Raw genomic sequence first — 19565 nt, 5'->3', positions numbered from 1 at the left:
CTTGGAGCTCTTCAAGGGGTTTGACATACAAAAGTTCAGTGTTTAGTTTACTACCTCATTCTGCAGCATACTGTGTTGAGACCAAGGCTTTCCTTGAAAATTGTGCAGTTGTAAGAGTGGAAAAGAAACGAAAATTTTTTTTTTTGGTTTTTGTTTTTTTGCTTTTTGAGTCACATCTGGCAATGCACAGGGGTTACTCCTGGCTTTGCACTCAGGAATTACCCCTGGTCATGCTCAGGGGACCATATGGGATGCTGGGATTTGAACCCGGGTCGGCCGCGTGCAAGGCAAACACCCTACCCGCTGTGCTATCACTCCAGCCCCAGAAACGAAAATTTTTACTTTACCTTTAGAAGGAAGTGAAGCTGAATTTTCTACCCTTCTTAAAAAATTTTTTATTGAATCACCATGTGGAAAGTTACAAAGTTCTCAGGTTTATGTCTCCGTTATGTAATATTCAAACACCCATCCCTTCACCAGTGCCCATATTCCACCACCAAAATCCCCAGTATACCCCCCGCCCCCCCACCCCCAACTGTTTAACTGATGAATTTCACTTCATTTTCTCTTTACCTTGATTACGTTCCATATTTCAACACAAAACTCACTATTGTTGTTGGAGTTTCCCGCCCCCCCAAGAAAGACAGCCCTACTACCAAGGAAGCATTTGATAATTAGTTTTCCATTGCTGAGAATGAAGAGATATGTAGCCCCACTGCTCCAAGTACATAACCTTTTTTTTTTTCTTTTCCTTTTCCCCCCCCCCCCTCATCCCCCTTCCCGCGCCTCATAGTATGGTGGACGCCACGCCGCGTTTCTCCCTGAAAATGGGAAACAACCGGGAAAGAGGGATATTTCCTCTCCTCGGCCGGCATGGGGCTGTTGCTTAGTTTACAGTCCAGAGAAATGGCTGCTACTTTAATAACCTTCAATATTTCAACAAAAACTCATTGTTATTATTTGGAGTTTCCCCCCCAAGTCAGACCTGTTAAGGAACCGTTTCACATCGCTGACAATTATAGATGTTAAGTCTCGTGGACGCAGCAGCGTCCGCGCGGTTTTGGATTTCTGTATGAAGTCCAGGGAAAATTCTGCCAGAAATTGCATAGCCCAGCTCACAGTCCCAGTGCATTGCTGTCAGAAGTCTCTGGAATCAAAGTCTTTAGGCACAGAGGGTCTGTTTCACTCTCAGCAGCTCCGAATTTATCTGGGCCGAGGGTGTGCCGGTTACACCCACTTCCCATGATTCCCTAGGAGCCCCAAGTGTAAAAATCGTATACCTCTGGGTTAGGAGTCTTAGAAGATGGCTCCTGCCATGTGGATGATGCTGCTGCCGCCATTTTCCGTGCAGGGAGACAGGGTGGGGAGGAAAGATCCACCCCCAGGCAGCAAGGTGTTGTAGCCCAGTTCACAGTCCCAGTGCATTGCTATAAGAAGCTGTGCTGGATGCCTGAATGTGTTAGGTCTCTGGAATCAAAGTCTTTAGGCACAGAGGGTCTTTTCTACGCTTTTTATGTGGAAAAAATTCTGTGTACTTCCAGAAACTCTATACTACTTAACTTAATTTTCCCTCATTTACCCAATTCAGCTTCTGTATTTGTTAATTCTTTATTTCTTCATATTTAAATTGTGAAAACACTTCTCCCTTTTGTACCTTGTCAACTTTTTCAAATCCCTTCGTTCCTTTGCTTCCCAAATGCCATGATCCAGGCTGTGTAGATTTAAGGTGTAACTGTTGAGCACCCATCTTAAAATCAATTACTAGAACTCTACTTCCTAAACTGGGTGATTCCTGCTTTTGAGTCATCTTCAGTGTCATTTAGTTTCTATCATTTCATTGATTTTCTGAAATATTTTTCTTTTACTGTTACTGGGTAGTGGAGGTCGGCTGGGTCCCTTGGGGCGGGGAGGGTTCTCATCCACCCCCTTCTGGGGCCTCCTGAGTGAAAACAGCCTGGCGAGGAGTAAAACAGCAATGATAGGTCTCATTCCCCTGACCCTGAAAGAGCCTCCAATCACTGGAAATGATGAGTACAGAGGTTACTAAAATCTCAGGGCTGGGAAGAATAGAGGCGTTACTGGTGCCCGCTCAAGTAAATCGACAGTGACAGTGATTTTTCTTTTCTTCTATTTCACTCAGTGCTCCCATGCCACTGTCATTTCTACTCAGTTTTCATTCCTGAATCAAGTGATTTTTCTTTTCAGTACTAGGAAAGAACCTACCTCACACACACAAGACGTGCACTACCACTGAGCCATGTCCCTGCCCAATTCACTGATTCTTGAGTTGGAGTGCTATAATGAATCAAATTTTGTATAACATAGTTTTACCACCCATTTTATTGTTTTGAAAAACAGCAATTGAATGAAAAAACTTTAAAATTCCAGTTGTCTACATAGTTAACATTAAGCTTTATGATAATTTTACCTTTAATACATTTTGTTTCAGTTGCATCAAAATTTTTTTTTGTTTTTTTAAATAAACAGGTTTTACTAGAACCAGAGTGATAGTACAGGGTTAAGATGTTTGCCTTCCATATGGCTGAACTGGGTGGATCCCCAGAACCTCATATGGTACCTCAAAACCACCAGGAGTGATCCTGGAGCTCAGGGCCAGGCATAAGTCCTAACCACCACCAGGCGTACCACCCCCCCCAATAAAACAAAAATTGTTTTATTTTATACCATCCCGCATTCCTTCCCTTTGTTGTTGAAATAACCAGGGTTGGGGAGGGTCCATACACACTTGTTTGTGGTGCTTGCTGGGGGGGGTGATACCTGTACCCACTGCCCACAGTGCTCACTGGGGTTTGAGGTGTATGCACACAAACTTAGTTGAGACAAATGAGTTATGGTCGTGGTGCTTGCTGGGGTTTGCTGTGGTGCTCACACATGTATGCCTCAAGGGTCATACTTCCTGCTGTGGCACTCGCACATCTTTTTAATTGCAGAGATCACCAGGGGGCTGAACCCCTCTTCATGGTGTAAACAGAAATTGCAGTGCCAGGGGGCCAGGAGTAATAGTGCAGCGGGTAGGGCATTTGCCTTGCATGTGGTCGACACTGGTTTGAGCCTCAGCCTCCCATATGGTTCACTGAGCACAGCAAGTAACCCTTAGCATCTCTGGGTTGCTTCACCCCCACCCTGAGAGAGAGGGAGGAGGGAGGAGAGAGGAGAGAGGAGAGAGAGAGAGAGAGAGAGAGAGAGAGAGAGAGAGAGAGAGAGAGAGAGAGAGAGAGAGAGAGAGAGAGAGAGAGAGAGAGAGAGAGAGAGAGAGAGAGAGAGAGAGAGAGAGAGAGAGAGAGAGAGAGAGAGAGAGAGAGAGAGAGAGAGAGAGAGACACTGTGGTTGGGATCACAAGCAGCAGAGCTGTGTGGAAAACACCTAACACTCAAATCCCTGAACAACAGGGATTTGAACTTGAGACTATATGCTCATGGCCAGGCCCTCGAAGCCCCTGGGCCATTAGTTTGTAAAAAACATCACTTAAATATAATAGTGTTATTTTTAAGTTAAAAGTACAGATTTAAATGTTCTTTAAAACTGGATACATATTATTTCATAGTATAGATGTATTTTATTCATTTATTTATTTATCTGGAATTTCAAAAGACAATTTTATCCCAATTGGAACCTCTTCAACATAGCAATTAGGCCACAGTCATTAAGATGACATTCTTTGCCAAAGGTTTCCTGCTGTGCCAGGAGCAGGACCCACTCCCGTACCTGCTCCCCGAGGGTCATGCCCATGTACCCACCTCCCCCAGCCCTGTGAGGTGCTCGGGAGGCCAAGTCTGTGCCTCCCGAGGGCCTGGAAGTAGAAAATCACGTGGGCAGGCGACTCTAGGGGTTGGCCCAAGTCCTTTGGTCAGCTCAGTGCCCAGAGAAAAGGCAGCAAGAAGGTGAGTCTGTCGGGCGGACAAGTCCTCCAAGTATTTTATTCATTTATTTTAATGGCAGTGTAGCTAGTTTTTCAGCAAAAACAATGAGTTAATGTTTCACAAGATTTAAATACAGTCCTTGGCACTGTGTATCCCCCACCCTCAATCATGGAGTCAAGAGCAGTCTCTGAGCACCAGTGTGCATATCTCACCATCCCACTCCGCTACTCCCCAAACAAAACAGCATTAAATACACGTGAACTAAAGTTTTGCATTTATTTATTTCTTTTTGGGGTCACATTTGGCAATGATCAGGGTTTACTCCTGGCTCTGCACTCAGAAATTACTCCTGGTGGTGCTCAGGGGACAATCTGGGATGCTGGGAATCAAACCTGGGTCAGCCACATACAAGGCAAACACCCTACCCGCTGTGCTAACTCTCTAGCCCCAAGTTTTGCATTTATGATACACCTAAGTAGATTTCTTTGAGAAAAAAAATTATAGTTTTTTTTTTTTTTTTGCTTTTTGGGTCACATCTGGTGATGCACAGGGGTCACTCCTAGCTCTGCACTCAGGAACTACTCCTGGCGGTGCTCAGGGGACCATATGGGATATTGGGAATCAAACCTGGGTTGGCTGCGTGCAAGGCAAAAAGTCCTACCCGCTGTGCTATCGCTCCAGCTCACCAAAATTGTAGTTCTTCTTAGGGCCATTCTGGCAGTGCTGGGGGTCTAGAACCATTCCTACTGTTGTCTGTGGGCCAGCAGGACCATAATCCAGCAGTGTTGGTTGTGGGAGATAAGTTGCAGAAAGGTTGTCGTAAGGTATCTTGAGATTGAATCTAGGTTGTCAATACATGCATGTATGTGCTCTTTCTACCCCTTAAGCTACATCCCCAGCTCTTAAGCTAAGAAGATTTTTTTTTTAAAGATTTCTTGATCAAAGTTTGTTTCAGACTTTAAAAATGTTTTAAAATGTATCCACTATTTCCTTCAAATAAGGCAATGAAGACTCCCTCAGAGTATTGAAATGCCTACCAAATTTTCCAAGTGATTTCAACATTTCAAAACTAATCATATGTACCTGTATAATTTTATTTGGGAAGCTGTGATATATGAAGAATATTCAGTTTTATTTTTCCTATCAGTGATTAGTGTTTAATATGTGTATTAATAATTTTAATACATATATTGATCTGGAGACTCCGTGCCAGGCTGTTTTCACTCGGGGCGCCCCAGAGGGGGGCGGGTGAGAACCCTCCCTACCCCAAGGAACCCAGCAATGGCAGCTGACTTCCACTACCCAACCACTGCCACGCGACACATTATAAGACACTTCCTACCCATTTTCCATAATTACCACGCCATATTTGATGGAGTTCAGACAGTAGGCAACAAATCATAGAGTAATATATATGTGTATATAAGAGCCCAGCAAGCTACCGAGAGTATCCCATCTGCACGAGCAGAGCCTGGCAAGTTATCCGTGGCGTATTCGATATGCCAAAAACAGTAACGATAGGTCTCATTCCCCTGACCCTGAAAGAGCCTCCAATTGTTGGGAAAGACAAGTAAGGAGAGGTTGCTAAAATCTCAGGGCTGGGATGAATGGAGACATTACTGGTGCCCGCTTAAGTAAATCGATGAACAACGGGATGACAGTGACAGTGATTTTTCTACCAATATAGCTTTTGGCAGTATGGCAAATAGGAATTAAGAATTAAAGACCCAACAGCAAAGGACATACTAAAAGATAAATCAAGAATATTTACAAATAAGCAGGAGAGGGGAACCACAAAGATTAATGCAGGAACAATTAAGGCAGAAAAGGTAAGGTATAGGGGCTGAAGCAATAGCACAGCAGGCAGGGTGTTTGTCTTGCATGCGGCCGACCTGGGTTCGATTCCCAGCATCCCATATCGTCCCTTGAGCACCGCCAGAAGTTAATTCCTGAATGCATGAGTCAGGAGTAATCCCTGTGCATTGCCGGGTGTGACCCAAAAAGCAAAAAAAAAAAAAAAAAAAAAGAGAGAAAAGGTAAGGTATAGAGACTATGCCCAGGACTAGGAGAGGAGACCACACTGAAAGGAATTTTTAGTTGATGGACATACGCAGCCCTGCCTCACAGGAAGGGAACCGGGGGACACATTCCTCATCCTCTGAGCCAGCATGCCTGTGAGCTGCAGACCTGGCACTGCACGGATGCCTGAGCACCACCACGAGTGATCTTTGAGCCTGACACTGGGAACAGCCTGAAACTCTGGCAGATGTGCCAAAAATCAAAAAGAAAAACCCAAACACCAAAACCTAATCTTCTGCTGATAGGCAAATAACCCTTTGAATGAAATGTGGAAGTCAAACAGCTGGTCTGAATATATGCTATTTATTTTAGTTAATTCCTTTCTGTAAAATAATAGTAATAATGTTAATCAGGGCACTGAAGGTAACAGACATTCAATCTGATGTAATTTAAATGAGAAGTTAGAGGAAGGTAGGGGGAAGCTGCTATTAGGGCAATAAATGTTACCAAGGCAAACACATTCTGTTCCTCACCAGCACTCTGGTTTCTAGTTGAACAAAGTGGGAACTTGAACAATCAGATGAAAGATCATCCTCTTCTAACTCTAAAAAGTCTCGGAGAACTTTACTGAGATGTAAATGAAGATTTGTATAAATAGACTGATCTGAAAGATTGAATTCTTAACCAAAATAATGTATAATTATAACATAATCCTAAACAAAAGTCATACTTGATTCTTTTGAAAATATGAAAAATAAAGTCTAAACTTCAAGAATTTGCTGGAACACCAAGACTAAGATAGCAAAGGTAGCCTAATTTGTTATTTTGGCGCCACACCCACAGGCGCTCAGGGCTTACTCTTGGCTCTATACTCAGAGATCACTCACGATGGAGCTTGGGGGGCAATATGAGATGCCAAGGATGGAACCTGGGTCAGCACTATGTAAGGCCAATGCTCTACCCCCCAGGGCCAGGGAGAGAGCACAGGGGTTAGGAACCCACTCATTCTCTGCATGACCCCAATTTTGTCTTCAGCTCAGCATGGGCCTGTGCACTGCAGATTGTAGTCCTGGAGACCTGCAAACACTGCTGTGGTGGACCTGGTGGGCCCCAGCACTGCAGGGTCAGGGTAACACCATTTCCTCAGGCCCCAGCATGAACCTCCTGCTCAGGGGTAGGGCTCAAAGAGTAGGGCAGGAATGGCCTCTAGGCTCACCGAACACAGTTAAGGAGTCCCCCTGCCCCATATCAAATAATTAGTAATTATTATGTTCATAGAAGAAGGGAAAATTATTTGGGAAAACTGAAGTTTCTAGATATAGGAAAGACCTCAGACTAATGGGGTGAGATAACCATGGATCATCCAATAAATAGTGAGAAAATAAATTCTTTGGGGGAAAGTTATACTAAGCCTATGTTATATTTTATACCCAAATTAATTTGCAAATAAATTCAAGGGAAATGTGAAGGAGAAAAAGCATAAAATGTAACAGATGAGATGAATATTTAATTTGGGGGTGCAAAGGACTTTTTAAGCATAAAAAAGATCACATCATACAAATGTATAACTTAAATGTCAAAAAATTACATGTAAAAACCAAAGACAAACAGTAAATTAAGAAAACACTCTTATATTAAGAAACTATTATTATAATGTATAAAAATAGTTAAGGGTTTACTAGTAAATGATGTTGATTCAAATCACTTTTCAAAAATCATTATACAACCTAACTTTAAATAACAAAAGGCAACATTACCTTACTGAAAATAAATGCTTTGATCAGTCATTTTAAATTTAATTTTACTTTCACTATACCTAGAACAAAAGTATAAAACACATAAAAATAAGGTTCATATATTATTCACTTTTAGAAAATTAAATCAATATCGTCAAATGTGTATAATCTATTTTCTATCTTTCTTACAGAGTGTCTGAGTAGCATCACTCCAATCATTTAGGTTACTGTGTATAAGTCACTAAATGTAGTTGCTAGTATAATTAAAAAACAAAACTTAGAAAAATGTCACTGACTTCAAATGGAAAATTAACCACACCAAATGTTCTAAAATGTTTTGAATTTAATAAAAAGTTGACTCAATTCTGCTCTGGTTAAAATTAACCATTTATCCCTTTTTTCTTTTTTTAAACACTGGGAGAACAAATTCAGGATATAATTTGCCTTAATACAAATTTTAAAAACTGATGAAAAAGTATGAGTAGCTGCCAAAAAGATAAATAGATGCATTCAATGAGAATTTTATTTCAATTCAACAAAGCGAAATAATAATACTTATAAAAATATTAAGTTTTAGGCTATCATTATTCATTTAAGAAAGTGTTCTAGATGATTGTTTATGCCAACTTCCTTTTTTGGTAAGGACTAAGTTCCACATTTAGATATTAAAAATGAGAGCTGTTGGAAAAAATCTTCAAATGTACAAAGATGTTTATTTTTTTTGGCAATTAAAAAATACATAACCAGTTAAAATGAATACACATTAAGTTAGTGTTTTATTTCCTTATTATATAAATGATATGAGGAACTGGTCTATTCTGTTAAAACTTCATGAATACCATTAACTTTCCCTGGCTCTTTTTTCTGAACAGAATTAGAATATAAACAAAATTTTGTTATCCTTTCTAAAATGTTTAGAAAAATGGTATTATCAAAGTTCATGGAAAGCCCTTTTAAAATATGATGCCACGAGTTACAGACATTAAGGATAAAATGATAATGGCAGTCTCCTTGGGAAAATCCTCTTGGAAGAAGTCAGCTTTACATAAGCTGGTTACGTAAACATAAGAAACCACCACAATGTTTAGTACCAGACTGTTGCCAACTTGCATGAAGTTCATCTGTCACATTAAAAATTTTGAACTGCAAAATAGATACCATGACCCAGAAATTATAATCTAATGATTAAATCAGATAAATGATGGTAGTTACAAATTATATTCTTAAAATATGGGGACCTGGTACATTAATTTACTTAACGTGTGACAAGAGAAAGAGGTTTTAACATATTAATACCAGAGTTGTCAGATTCAGTTTTTTGTTGGATACAAAGTATTAACACTGCTATTCAAATTCATATTTTGAAATTTCTTAGTCATAAATTTTTTTCTCCAAAATCTTTATTTTCAAATGGGGTAAGCTACACCCTCTGTTAATTCTGAATACATCTTTCCACAAATTCCACAAATCAACTAAATTCTAAATGGAAAACAATGATGAACATTTTGTGACTTAAAAAAGTGAATGGAGAGTCAAATCTGGATTTGAAAATTGCAACGCTAAAATCGCTTTGCATAAAATGTATCACTAAAATTAGTAGGAAGTCTTATTAGAGTTTTTCTGAGATTGAGGTTTTAACACTCTTTTTAGTATTTATGTTAAAGAAAGATTAGTTTTGCGGTCATACCTTATATCTCTTAGTATTTCAGAAAATAGATAAGTGAAGAGCTTTGAGTGCCAGCAAAGCCATTTTTGTCACTTCAATATTAAACATAACATTTCATCCTTCTGTTAAACTTTCACATTTTCTTTTCTCATATTTTAAATATTTTTGTTATTCTATATTCAATATGAGCAAAAGTGCATTCAAGTCCCTGATCCAGTGGTATTTAGTATTTGTGGCACCCATCACCATAAGTACATATTAGAAATATATCACAGTACCAGTCTTTTTTAAGGACTGCTTAAATGATGGGCCTTGTAGTTTCATGCTACCTAAAAGATAAAAGATTTCCCCTTGGACTGGATGTTACAACTTTAATTACACATCACCTTTAAAAAAAAAATTAATGAAACCTTACAAAAGATCAACTTACTTTCTACTTACCTTATTTTAAACTGAGCTATTTAGAAAAGATCGAAATGAAAATTTTTTATACTTTTCTGTCCCATGAGTTTCAATTCCATTGCAGTAACCTAAGATCAAATTACATTTTAGATATTTCTTTTCTTTTTTTGATTCTAAAAACAGAGCCCATTTCCATGCAAAAGGAGGTATTTATTAAGATTGCATATTTCAACTTAGAAAAAACTTGAGAATGAATGTAAAAAGTTTTAAAAACTGGAATGGAATTGTTTGGTCCCATGAAGCGCCTTAATTTTAGATATATTCTTATTATATTATATTTTATATCCCAGGTTTTATTTATAATATTTTACTAATAATACGTCTAGATTCGAGGGGTAAAAGTGATTTATAAACAGTTGCCTTGTCTTTCTTCATTGTTTTGCTTTCACTTCCACTATCATCCACTTCATAGCTACACTTTCTTTGGACCCTGAAATAAGAAAATTAATCACGGTGCTTTAGTTTAACTATTGGGGGTGGAGGGGGGGTAGTTTTGTGCAATCAATCTGGAACTCCAGTTTACCATTAAAAACATGCAGAATGAAGATTTTCTTCTTTTGATTCCTGGATGTAAATGAAGAAGTCTACACAAGGATTTTACAGATTGGCAGATCTGTGCATAGAAAATAGGCTAGTTGGTCTATAAATTTTCTCCTGGCTGGTACTGTGGCTCTGTGGCTGTGAAGTAGTCTTCCAAGAAGGACTGGATATATTCAAATGTTGGTCTTTCATCAGGATCCTTCTTCCAGCAAAGATTCATCAATTCATGTAGGGATTCTGGACAACCTTGAGGGCAAGGCATCCTGTATCCTCGTTCTACCTGTTCCAGCACTTCACGGTTGACCATACCTAACATACAAGATTCAATGTGTTTTTTTAAATCATGCCAAACACATAACCAAAGCAGAACAAACTGCCTATATACTAAGTGAAATGAAACAGAGTAGTTCGTGAAATGAATCAAAGTAATTTTTTTTCAAATTAATTTAAATGCCAAAATATTTCCACAAGAACACTGGAAAATTCTACCAACTATATAACTTTCTAATCCCATTTAAAATCCTACTTTTAAGACAAATGCTTTCATAAGCTAATCTCACTTAATTTATGAGATTTTGTGAGATTTTAGGGTGCCATAGTCCAGCAATAGAGCAACCATGGCAAGACAGGATCTAAAAGAACTTTCTAAAATGAGTTCAGAAGAAAAGGTCCTAATCATTTCTGCCCAATACAATAGAAATGTACCTGTAGCACTTCAATTCCCTGAGTTTCCTTATCTGATACTGTTATACAGTTCCTTCTTGTAGTCTTTGGTGATGCCTGCTCCTCACCAGTGGCTCCCCCTCAGTTACCCTACTTGGGGTAGGGTAGGCTGGGGATGATGAGAGGGATGATCCAGGATATTTAAGATATTCTTATTATCTGACAGAAGATACAGATTAAAGGCTCTTTGGGAAAAGGCCTACGGTAGAAAGTGGCGGTGGCTGTGTGGCCACCACACATATATCTTCCCCATAACTTAAGGACTGTGATTCTCGTAGGCTGCTGTCCACCCAATGCAAAATTAAGAAGAGGAAAGGAAAAAGAGAAGGATGGAGAGATAGAAGAAATAAAGTACACTCCCTCACTCCTCTCACATTTTGTCTCCTATTAAATTTCAGTGAGAAAGTTACTGAGGGGTCAGTCAGGAGTTATCCAAATGCACGCTTACCTGGATATGGCACTCTGCCCTTGGTTACCAGTTCTGTCTGTAGAATTCCAAAAGACCATACATCAGACTTGATTGTAAATCGACCATACAGTGCGGCCTCAGGAGCTGTCCATTTAATTGGAAATTTTGCACCTAAAATAGCACCGACAATTTTGTACTAAGAAAACTGCTTTTAAAAAATCTATTTATGAAAAAAATAGCATTAAACTTTTGTTAATATTGCTATTGTATGTATGATGTAACATTTTTCAAAAGTGTAAGATACATGCAGAAAATTCATGCAGAAAATTCTTTATTATTTAAAATTGTGTTACAATAAATTTATTCTTCCTAAGAAGATATTCAACAACTTAGAAAATAATTGGTGAGAACAAAAGATGCTCAAGAGAATATAAGAGGGGGTGCTGGAGCAATAGTACAATGGAGAGGGCTTTTGCCTTGCACAGATGCCATATTCGACTCCTTGCAACCCATATGACCCCTCTGAGCCGCCTGGAGTGATCCCTGAGGGCAGAGTCAGGAGTCAACTCTGAGGACTGTTGGGTGTGGCCCAAAAACCAAAGAAAAAAGGAAATACAGGATGCAACTCTTATTAGCAACCAAAATGTGGTCTTTTTAAACAATCTACCCTTTTTCTTTTGCTTTTTTTGCGGGGAGTCACATTCGGCGATGCTCAGGGGTTACTCCTGGCTCTGCTCAGGAATCACTCCTGGCGGTGCTCAGGGGACCATATGGGATGCTGGGAATTGAACCCGGGTTGGCCTCGTGCAAGGCAAACGCCCTATCCACTGTGCTACCGTCCTGCCCCACACAATCTATACTTTTGAGGTGAGTATCCAACCAGAGTTTAGTGACTGTATCTGTTGATGACGGCATGTTCTGTTGTGTTCTATCTATTGGTTGGTCATACTCTTTTTTTCTATTTAATGGCATCTCTCTGGAAAATTTTATTATAACTACTGTACTTTTAAAAGCTTTGCACTATTTTATTCAAATATTAAGTATATGTATGCTTTTTTTATATATATTTTTTATTCTTTTGCTTTTTGGGTCACACCCAGCGATGCTCAGGGGTTACTCCTGGCTTTGCACTCAGGAATTACTCCTGGCGGTGCTTGGGGGACCATATGGGATGCCGGGGATCGAACCCAGGTCGGCTGCATACAAGGCGAATGACCTACCCGCTGTGCTATCGCTCCGGCCCCATATGTATGCTTTTTAATGCAGAAGATATTGTTTTTATTTTGTGTGTGTGTGCTGGGGGTAAGCCACACCTGGTGGGTCTGAGGAGTTACTCCCAGCTCTTTGTCCAGGGGTCCCTCTGATGGTGCTCAACATTATGGTGCTGGGGACTGAACCCAGACCTCCTGCATGCAAACATATGTTCAGCCAAACAACACAGCCTCTTACAGTGGGGTCCTCAGACCTAGCACTCAAGGGACTGCAATGACTGTCTGAGGTGAAGCAGGGCCCAAGAGGTAGCTGAGAGTGCAGAATGCTGAATGCCAAGGCAGCTGTACCAGCACTGCAGGGTTCAAGCCACTAGGGCTGTGGCCAATGGGACTCAGGGGGTCATACAGTATCAGGGACTGAACTGATGGTGTCAAAATTGCTGTGACACTTCAGCCATCACTCACTCCAACTTAACTGTTTTGGCAGATGTGTTGGTTCACTGTAGTTGCCATGCAGGATGGACAATCTATGAGGTGATCTGTATTAACCACTACTCAATCTGTAAAAGTTATACTTCATTCAAAGTTCTATTCTTGAACCACTGCCTCTCTGTAACACTTTGGTACTTTCCAGATACTCTTTTGTCAAAACATAATAGGCTGCTGTTTACAATTATTTATACAGTTACCTCCCTTCCCATTAAAATGTAAGTTCAACTATTTACTAGGCAACTTCTAGATAATGCCAGGCAACCCATATTAATTCAAGCTTCACAATACTCTTGAAAAGTAGAAGTAATAGTTATTAGATGTTTAGTAAGAAGACAAGTGCAATCTAAAAGAGAGCATTTGATTGATTCTCTGGTTCAATAAGGAATCAGTATTTAAAAATCTATACTTTGGGGGCTGGGAATCTAGTAGAGTACGTAGGGATTAAACCTCTGGCAGCCCATATGATTTTGATACATATTATTATTGTATTAATATATAGTATTTATTACTATATATTAATATATGAATACTACATAATATATAGTATTTATTAATAATTCCTGAGTCCAGAGCCAAAAACTAAATAACTTCTGAACAGCACTGGATGTGGCCCCAAAACCAAACCAAACAAACAAAAAAAGGGTGTGGTGCAGGGAAAGTTTACAGCCTCAGGACTAAAGTGATCATACAGTCCAGTGTTTGCCTAGCATGCTGTTGACCTAGGTTTAATCCCCAACACCTCATAAGATCCCTTGAGCTCTACTAGAAGTGATCCCTGAGCTCAGAGCCAGGTGTAAACCCTATGCACCTCTAGGTTGTACACTCCCCCCAAAATACTTACATTTTAAAAAAACCTACTTTTCCCATATGCATATACTATGTATGTGTTATCTATTAAGTGTAGAGTGAGTAAAGGCTGGAAGGATAGTGCTTTGAATATGACAACTGCTTTGCATGCAGCCATCCCAAGTTCAATACGCAGCAGCCCATATGATCCCCCAAGTCTTGCCAGGAGTGATACCTGAGTGTAGAGTCAAGAATAAGCCCTGAGTACTGCCAAGTGTGGTCAAAAAAACAAACATGAAGTGAAAGAGTTTAGAGACAAATGCCAAACAGAATCAATCTTCATTCATTTGTACAGGCTCTTTCCCCCATTTTTTTCTTTTTTTTTTTTGCTTTTTGAGTCACACCTGGTGATGCACCAGGATTACACCTGGCTCTGCACTCATGAATTACTCCTGGAGTTGCTCAGGGGACATATGGGATGCTGGGAATCAAACCCAGGTCAGCTGTGTGCAAGGCAAACGTCCTACCCACTGTGCTATCACTCCAGCCTCTACCCCCAATTTTTTACCACCTCAATTTTCCAAGTGTTTTTACTATGATTTTAGTTAGCTATTGTAGAATGTCTAAGGAATATCATAGGAATATAATATGGAATTATTATTTGGTCCTGTTCTTTAATATCTAAATATTTATAGCTATATAATGTATAAACTATACTTAGAATGGGCTGGAGTGATAGTCTTGCACATGGCCAACCCGGGTTCAATTCCTCCGCCCCTCTTGGAGAGCCCGGCAAGCTACTGAGAGTATCCCATCGCACAGCAGAGCCTGGCAAGCTACCCGTGGCGTACTCGATATGCCAAAAACAGTAACAAGTCTCACAATGGAGACGTTACTGGTGCCTGCTTGAGCAAATCGGTGACGGTGACAATAATACTTAGAACATAAAATGTATTTATTTTATATTATATGAAATATACTAGCGTTACATATACACTTTTTCTGGTACTTAGTGGAATAAAATCTTCATAGTTCTAAGTACTATGACAAATTTTTTTGAGGCATGGGATTTGTGGCCACATCTGGTGATGCTCAGAGCTTACTCCTGTCTCTAAGCTCAGGGATCACTCCTGGCAGGGTTTGGGGACATATGGAGTGTCAGGGATGAAAAACCAAGTTGGCCACATGCAAGACAAACACACTACCCATTTGTACTTTAGCTCCAGTCCCACAAACTTTTTCTGAGGGCAAGTCTTTTACTTTCTTTTTCTTGTTTTGAACTTTGGGCCACACCTGCAAGTGCTCAGGTGCTACTCCCAACTCTGCTTGGGTTCTATGGTGCCAGGGATCTAACTTGGGCCTCCTACACACAAAGCATTTACTCCTGCACAAAAAGGCTTCTGATCTTTTGTCATATAAAAAAAATTTGAGGAAGTGTGCTGCTTGCTATAATTATAGTGTAAAAATACCTAGGCAAATTCTTTGTAGGAAATATCAGAAAGCCATGGTATTTTGTATTATGCCTGTTTATTAAGAAAATCAATGTTCCTATGATTCTTTTAAGTGAGCTTAACGTTGTTTTAGTTTGTAAACCCTATATCCAAAAGAATGCTAAAGTCTATTGAACATTAGATTATTTATTTTTTAATTATATTTATTAAAAATTAATTTTACCTTGTCTTGCTGTATATTCATTGTCTTCAATTAACCTTGCCAAACCAAAATCTGCTATTTTGCACACAAGATTTTCTCCTACAAGAATATTAGCAGCTCGAAGATCTCGATGAATATAATTCATTCTTTCAATATATGCCATACCATCAGCAATCTTGGAAGGAAGAGACATAGGAAGAAGAGAATTTAGGTTAGTACTCCATCAGATCAATGAAAAATCATGCATCTTGGGCCAAGGACGAGGCCTGAGGCCCTGGGTTTGTCTGCTTACACTGTGCGACATATCTCCCTTCTCAGCAACATTGCACATGGCCCTGCCAGCTTCTAAGTACCACCAGGAAAGGCCCTGAGCAATCCAAAAAAAAAAAAAAAAAAGCGGGGGGGGGGGGAGATATATAAAATCATTGGAAAAGATAATGGTAACAAGGCACTGTCTGACAGATACAGAAAAATTAAGCATTGAAATGGAGGAGTGAGGTAATAGGGAATAAGCAAGAGAGATGTTTATGGTCCACAAAGCCACAATGTGGATCTATCCCTTTACCCAAAAAAGCAGTTTGTGAACTATTACCATGGAGTATTTAAGAGTCTTGAAGTAGGAGCATGTGCTAGGTTGGCACAGCTCCTAAAAAGTACAGTTTCTTGGTATACAGTTTTGCACAGCAAGGTTCCACAATCATCTGGCTGTTTACCAAGAAAGCAATCTTAAGACCAACACATTAACAAAAGCCAAAAAAAAAAAAAAAAAAAGTCCCTTGAATAAATAGAAACAGTACTTAGAACACATACCTAAATAGAAACTTTTAAGTTTCTCTTGATGAAAATTCAACATTTAAAAACATCTGGTCTTAAACTAAATACTGCATCTTAAATCTTATTTAAGAATATATTTAAAAATACAGCATATATTTATAATATTTTCTCTGCACGGCAATCATTCATTGTCTTATTTATCAGTACAGTGGGTAGGACACTTGCCTAGCATGCAGGTGACCCAGGCTTGATCCTTGGTATCCCATATGGTTCCCTGAGCACCGTCAGGAGTAATTCCTGAGTGCAGAGCCAGGAGTAACCCCTGAGCATTGCTGGGTGAGTGATCCAAAAACCCAAAATAAATTAATAAATAAATCTAAATCTGTATGTATTTAATACTGCTAGATGGATTGTTACTGAAATGCCATATACTAAAAATAGAGCACTGAAGTGTGCTACCCACCTGATTTTAGTATTAATAAACTATATGAACTTTAGATACCTCTGGTCTTTAAATACTAAATTATCTATAACAGGAGATTATATTATCCCTAATTTCCCTTTTAGCTCTAAAATTCATTGACTGGTAGAATATTCTATTAAGATGACGATAATTGGTTTTTGGGCCACACCTGGTGGTACTTATGGGATGCACCTAGCTTGGTACTCAGAGCTCACTCCTAGCTGTGTCTGGGGTACCATGTGGTGCCAGGGAGCGAACATGGGTCTCCTGAATGCAAACCAAGAGCTCAGCCATGGAGCTCTCTCTCCATTCCTATCTTATAATTTTAATATCCACTTTCAATTCATATTACTCTATAGTCACAGAAGTACCTGAGCAGCCATATCAACCAACTGTGGGAGCTTCAAATATTTTCCATCGCCTTCCTTCAGGAAATCTAACAAACTCCCTAAAACACAGAAGAAAACATTCATGAAAAATCAGAAAAACCTTAAAATCGTATTAAAACAAACATTCACCTACCTCCAAACATATCACTATACCACAATTCAAAACAAAACAGATTTATTATTTTTGTAGCTTTGAAGATTCTTAGAAGACTCTAATTTGAAATTTAAAAAACTTCAAGTAGCTTTTGAAAAAGGGGGAAATGAAACAATAATCTCACCAGAATATACTATTTCTTCCTTGCTTTGATCAAAATCAGTTTTGAGAAAAGATCCATCTTTTAACATTTATTTTTGGATACTGGAAGTACATCTGGCATGCTCCTGGCTATGCTCCTGGCCAGAGAGTCATCCCTGGCAATGCTTGAGGGACCGTATGTGATATCATGCATCAAACTGGGTGGTCCACACTCATAAAAATAAATTTTGATTAAAAACAAAACAGTATTTGAAGCCTGGGAAGATTAACCAACAGAGGCTGGAACACATGTTCTATGCAAGGGAGCCCCAGATTTGATCACTAGTACCAAATGTCCATCCCCAAACACCACTGGAAGCGACCTAGTATGGTCACTTACCTAGTACAGTGACCTAGCTTCTGAATAACACAGGGTGTGGCCCCTCAGAAAAAAAATCTAGCTTGATTTTTAATTTCTGGAGATTTTTTTGCCACATCCAGCAATGCTCAGGGGTTACTCCCTGCCAATGTTCAGGAGACCATCTGGGATGCCCAAGATTGAAGCCAGCCAGGTTGGCAACATGCAGGACAAGTACCCTACTGGCTATATTCCCTCCAGTCCCTAATTTCTAATTTAAATCAACCTATATCAAAAGCTCAGATAACCGGGAGTACCATGAGGTACTAGATAGCTAAATAAGTGGATCTGGAAGTGTTAGTTGAACCATCTTTTCATAATTTTAAAAGAAATTTTGTTAACTGTCATAATTTTAAAAGTATTTTATAACAAAGAACTAGCATAAAGGCAGAAAAGCTAGAAAGTAAAAGGTTAGTTGTTAAGCTAGACTACTGTAGCACTGTCATCCTGTTGCTCATTGATTTGCTTGAGCGGGCACTAGTAACATCTCCATTATGAGATTTGTTACTGTTTTTGGCATATCGAATATGCCACAGGTAACTTGCCAGGCTCTGCCAGCCGGGTGGGATACTCTCAGTAGCTTGCCAGGCTCTCCAAGAGGGATGGAGGAATCGAACCCAGGTTGGCCAAGTGCAAGGCAAATGCCCTACCCGCTGTGCTATCGCTCCAGTCCAACAAGACTATTATTCTCTATTATTTAAAACTTAGGTCCCTCAATTTAATCAAGGTAAAACAATCAAACCAGATTGACACATTTTATAAAACTGCACTCTTCACTTCAAAATAATACCATTAATACCATTAAATACTAGAGGAGGGGCAGACTACTTCACATAAGGGAAACTAAAGAGAAATGACAATGAAAAGAAATGCATGACCAAGGAGTGGCTGCGGAAACCAAAAAACTGCTATGATTAAGAACATCACTGGGGCTAGAGAGATGAGACAGGATGCGGGTAAGATACTTGCTTCGGAGGACTCCAATCCAGGTTCCAACCCAGTATGTTCCTTTAAGGCCTGCTGTAAGTGATCCTTGAGTGCAGAGTCAAGATCAACTCTGAACACTGCTAGGAATGGGGTCTCCCCAAAGAAGAAACAATGAAAAGGTATAGAGGATAGGAACTTAAATAAATCACGGTATCTTACTTAAAAAAAAATCTTGATCTTCAGGGCTAGAGATGTAACAGAGTACATGCCTTCAATGTGGCGGACTCCAGTTTGATGCCACACATCAGATGGTCCCCTGGGAGAGGTGGACTATATATACAGTCCCCATATAGTCCCCAGTACCACAGGTACCTGGGAGTATGGTGCTGCCAGCAGGTCAACCTGTACCTGTGGGGCGAGTGCATCAGCAGCCTGATGGTGCCCTCAGACTTCCAGATACTCCAAAATTGCTGCTGTGCCTTTGGCCAGACCCCAGCAACCTGGGGCCAACTTAACCAAGAAATTAAATGGTCAAAAGTTAGGTATGTGGGAGACATACCCACAAACCACCTCCACATCAGCTAATATAAGCTCAAAGCCTCCACCCCTCTCGGAGAGCCTGGCAAGCTACGGAGGATATCCTGCCTGTACGGCAGAGCCTGGCAAGCTACCCGTGACATATTCGATATGCCGAGAACAGTACAACAACTTGCTCTTCATGTTCCTGTAGCAAGCAGACTCCATTGGGCTATACTAGCATGTGACAGGGACGGATGGAGAT

The 19565-nt window shown here is 39.8% G+C and overlaps 1 protein-coding gene across 4 annotated transcripts in view; it reads right to left on the bottom strand.

Moving 5' to 3' along the window:
• Window positions 1-8393: 8393 nt before the first annotated feature.
• The window catches only part of YES1 (YES proto-oncogene 1, Src family tyrosine kinase), a 76424-nt gene continuing 65252 nt past the window's right edge, over window positions 8394-19565 (bottom strand). For all 4 annotated transcript variants that reach the window (XM_055127730.1, XM_055127731.1, XM_055127729.1 and 1 more), the window contains 4 exons: window positions 17187-17263; window positions 15600-15753; window positions 11476-11607; window positions 8394-10613 (listed from right to left, as the gene is read on the bottom strand). In XM_055127730.1, coding sequence (XP_054983705.1) covers window positions 10405-10613; window positions 11476-11607; window positions 15600-15753; window positions 17187-17263 — 572 coding nt within the window. In that variant the 3' untranslated portion in view covers window positions 8394-10404. The remainder of the gene's footprint in view (window positions 10614-11475; window positions 11608-15599; window positions 15754-17186; window positions 17264-19565) is intronic.

The sequence above is a fragment of the Sorex araneus genome, chromosome 2, assembly GCF_027595985.1.
Source record: "Sorex araneus isolate mSorAra2 chromosome 2, mSorAra2.pri, whole genome shotgun sequence".
In the NCBI taxonomy this organism is placed as follows: domain Eukaryota; kingdom Metazoa; phylum Chordata; class Mammalia; order Eulipotyphla; family Soricidae; genus Sorex; species Sorex araneus.
The sequence above is the reverse complement of the archived record's forward strand: the minus strand, read 5'-3'. Positions and strand labels throughout refer to the sequence as shown.